We start from the raw sequence: 3,809 nt of genomic DNA, 5'->3' as shown, positions 1-3,809 counted from the left end.
AACATTCAAGGTATCACCAAGCCTGCCATTCGTCGTCTTGCTCGCAGAGGTGGTGTCAAGCGTATCAGCGGTCTCATCTACGAGGAGACCAGAGGTGTCCTCAAGATCTTTCTCGAGAATGTCATCCGTGACGCCGTCACCTACACTGAGCACGCCAGGAGGAAGACGGTTACCGCCATGGATGTTGTCTACGCCTTGAAGAGGCAAGGCCGCACTCTCTACGGTTTCGGCGGTTAAATCGATTTGGGAATTAGGGTTCGCAATGTCTTGTTTCTGGGATCCGTGTTAGCTATGGTTCGATTAGTAGTCTTAAAAAAAAAGTAAATCTAGGAGTTTAGCTACTGCTTTTGTTTTTTTTCTGTTGTTATGTTTGTTGTTCTTAGCCAATGTGAAGTGATGATGATGTAGTTTAAATCTTTGCAATCTTATGCTTTAGAAAATCTAATGAGAATGAACCAATTTGCTCAATTTTTCTTCTTCTCTCGGTATTTAGGTTCGTAAGGTCAGATCTAAATCAGTTAAGCTACCACTTATTATTGATTTAACTACAGTTGAATCTGTTTTTTTGACTCGACCTTTTTTTTTTTATAATCAATCGATTACCGGGATTGTTCTCACATGAAGAGAGATAGATTTGTACTGCTGCACTGATCTGAGTATGTACCTCAAATCAAAATCACCCAACCAATAACCAAACTGGTGTATATAAGATTACGCAAGTGAATAAGCATAACAATGAAGGATTGGTTGAAACATTCATCTCTATTTCGGGCTCTTTGTCCATGAACCAAATGAGAATCAAGTTAGGAACATTTTTCGCAAACCAAAAATTATTGTTTAGGGGAGTTAAATACCCAAAGCGACAAAAGTTAAATTTCAGCTAAAACTACGAGTCTAATAATGTAATGCTTTTGATTGGGATTCTTACTCCTCCTTTTGCTTAACAGAGGGAGTGCGACGTGAGTAGCGGTAGCCACTGGTGCATCTTCCTACAAACTTGAGCACTTCGTCTATCAGAATCACCGGAAGCGATACAGCCAGCACCAGCAGCCACTCATTCAAGCTCAGTGGCACTATCCCAAAGACCTGCGCCAAGAATGGAACGTATAGTATCACAAAGTGGAGCCCAAAAGAGACCGCCATTGCCAGGAGCAGCCACGGGTTCACCCACGGTGGCATCGTCACCAGGCTGCCGTCTTCTGAGAGTGCGTTCAGGGAGTTGAACATCTCAATGGCCACCAACACTGAGAGGGAGAGTGTGGATGCCTTGATTTTCCCCTGCTGGAAATAGTCACAAGGGTTTGAATCGAATGAGAAAGTCTGAGACCCTGCTGTGAAAGGAGACACTTTGAAGCCTTCCCATGAAGAGCATTGGCCCCAATGTGCGAGCTGCGAATAGCTCACAAGGCTATGACCGTCTTGGCTCAAGTCTATGCCCATGAAGCTGTTGTGTGTGTACCATATGATGAATACTCCCACTGTTGCTACTCCCACATACATTCCAATCACCTGTAGGTATATTACCCATAATAGTCAGTTAGAAAAGCCCAAGAAGATGAACAAGTGAGACAAAATCGGTTTTTGCTTACCATATAGCGGAAGAGAATCCAGGCAGTGATAAGCGAGTCATCGCTCCTACGAGGAGGCTTCTTCATAATATCTTTGTCAGGGGGGTTGAATCCCAAAGCCGTAGCTGGAGGACCATCTGTTACAAGATTCACCCACAGAAGCTGAACCGGGATCATGCCTTCTGGGATTCCAAGAGCAGCTGTCAAGAATATTGATGCAACCTCACCGATGTTGGAAGAGATCATGTACCTTTTATTCATCATAGTCATATATATAGGCTTAATATGCATAAATCAAGCCACCAATATGAAGAGGCATATATATATAGATATATGTGTGTGTGTAAGTGTAACATTAGAAGACTCACCTGATGAAGGCCTTCATGTTATTATAGATGGACCTGCCTTCCCCAACAGCTGCAACAATTGTGCTGAAATTATCATCTGCCAACACCATGTCAGATGCCTCTTTTGCAACCTGCAAAAACCCCGGAGCTTTAGAAAACGGACAGAGCTATAATCATACTGTGGTTGCAGAAGGGAGAAGAGGGACAAATACCTCTGTGCCAGAAATGCCCATAGCCACACCAATATCAGCCAACTTCAGGGCAGGAGCATCATTGACTCCATCTCCAGTCATGGCAACCACTTCTCCATCATCTTTAAGTAACCTAACAATCTCTTGTTTATGTTTGGGTTCAGCCCGAGAGAACAAGAGCCCTCCAGTCTGTCTTAGATGATTCTTCTGATCTTGAACATCCATAAATTCTTTTCCTGTCAAGCTTCTTGAGGAGATATCTTCACCTGCTTCAAATACGCCAATTTCACGACAGATAGCTTCCGCTGTGCTCTTGTTGTCTCCGGTAATAACCATGACCCGAATACCTGCTGTTCGGCAGTCTGCAATGGCTTGGCGCACCTCTTTCCTTGGGGGATCCTTCAAACATTGGAAAGGTAGAGCATGAATAATCGCCAAAGAGGAACAAGACAGAACCAAAAATATCATGGTGACCGTGTCTCACCCTTAGACCAACAAATCCAACGAATGTTAGATTGGATTCGATAGAAGAATAATTGGACGGGTTGAGAAGTTGCTGGTGAGCAGGATGGTCTTCACTGCCATCATAAGTAGCAAAACCTGAGGGAACATCTGAGTACGCAAATCCGAGACATCTTAATGCACCCAAGGACATATCATGTAGGCTTTGTAAAATAAGATCCTTTGAGTATTGGTCAAGTTCGTGAACGGAACCATCAAGTAACTGAATACGTGTACTTCTTTCCAATAAATTTTCTACCGCACCCTGAAAATTTTGAAATTGGTGACTTAGATGCTCAAAAATGAGGGGGACATGGTTTTCTTGACTAATAACATCCATTTATGAGAACCAAAGCACAAGCCATATAATCATAGATATATACTAAATGATGAAAAACAGACCTTAACCAGTAGCAGTTTCTTTCCTGAGATGGAATCCACCATAACTCCCATTGATTTCCGGTCACGGTCGAACTCAAGAGTGGCAATCCGTTGCTCTAATTCACTCCATCGCCGACAACAACCTTTCATAATGTTAAAAAAAGGAATATACAGAAGTTTAGCATCTCTAAAATTTTATCAACATGAGTAACAAATTAAACTCACAATACATACGTAAGACATCGCCACTAGACGACGCTTTCATTAATCCTTCGGGAAATCCCATTTTCTCCACCAAAACCTGCTCAATGAAACAAACAACACCAATAGAAATAACAATGCAGATTAAAGCACTTAACACATGTTGAAATTGGACAAAAATGAACAAAATAAATCTTTTAAGTCTGTTTAATTAAGAAGAGAAAGGTGCAAGCAAGTTGAGTTGACCGTTTTACCTTCAAAGCTGCCTCAGTAGGCATGCCCCTAGACACAAACTGCTGATCAGATTGCTCGACACTAGCATCGTTGCATATGGCAGCAATTTTGGCGATCATCTGAAGATTTGAATCCATCCGAGGCCAATCTTCAATCTTTCCATCTCGAGGATCAAATGAGGTCCCCTCAACATTGAAAGATCGAAGGGTTCCAATCCTAGAACCCATAGCAACAAGCTTTGAAACAGCCATCTGATTGGTTGTCAGGGTTCCGGTTTTATCAGAGCAAATTACAGTAGTGCATCCAAGAGTCTCCACACTGGGTAACTTCCTAACCAGAGCATTCTTCTGCGCCATCTTCCGTGTACCAAGAGCCAAACATGTGGT

At 42.5% G+C, this 3,809-nt stretch overlaps 2 protein-coding genes across 3 annotated transcripts in view; one reads left to right on the top strand and one right to left on the bottom strand.

The window, feature by feature from the left end:
* LOC104739364 (histone H4) overlaps positions 1-468 on the top strand; it is a 7,413-nt gene extending 6,945 nt beyond the window's left edge. The window contains exon 3 of one of the 2 annotated variants that reach the window (XM_019236068.1): positions 4-468. In XM_019236068.1, the coding sequence (XP_019091613.1) occupies positions 4-237 (234 nt within the window). In that variant the 3' untranslated portion in view covers positions 238-468. The remainder of the gene's footprint in view (positions 1-3) is intronic. The other variant, XM_010459685.2, reaches the window with a different exon arrangement.
* Positions 733-3,809, bottom strand: part of LOC104743177 (calcium-transporting ATPase 1, endoplasmic reticulum-type-like) — a 5,322-nt gene continuing 2,245 nt past the window's right edge. Inside the window, exons 3-10 of the mRNA XM_010464289.2 lie at positions 3,444-3,803; positions 3,223-3,289; positions 3,010-3,131; positions 2,591-2,872; positions 2,128-2,505; positions 1,937-2,046; positions 1,590-1,818; positions 733-1,509 (exon numbers count right to left, since the gene is read on the bottom strand). Of these exons, the coding sequence (XP_010462591.1) occupies positions 925-1,509; positions 1,590-1,818; positions 1,937-2,046; positions 2,128-2,505; positions 2,591-2,872; positions 3,010-3,131; positions 3,223-3,289; positions 3,444-3,803 (2,133 nt within the window). The 3' untranslated portion in view covers positions 733-924. The remainder of the gene's footprint in view (positions 1,510-1,589; positions 1,819-1,936; positions 2,047-2,127; positions 2,506-2,590; positions 2,873-3,009; positions 3,132-3,222; positions 3,290-3,443; positions 3,804-3,809) is intronic.

The sequence above is a fragment of the Camelina sativa genome, chromosome 14 (genome assembly GCF_000633955.1).
Source record: "Camelina sativa cultivar DH55 chromosome 14, Cs, whole genome shotgun sequence".
Classification (NCBI taxonomy): domain Eukaryota; kingdom Viridiplantae; phylum Streptophyta; class Magnoliopsida; order Brassicales; family Brassicaceae; genus Camelina; species Camelina sativa.
This window is presented reverse-complemented; position numbering and strand designations above follow the sequence as displayed.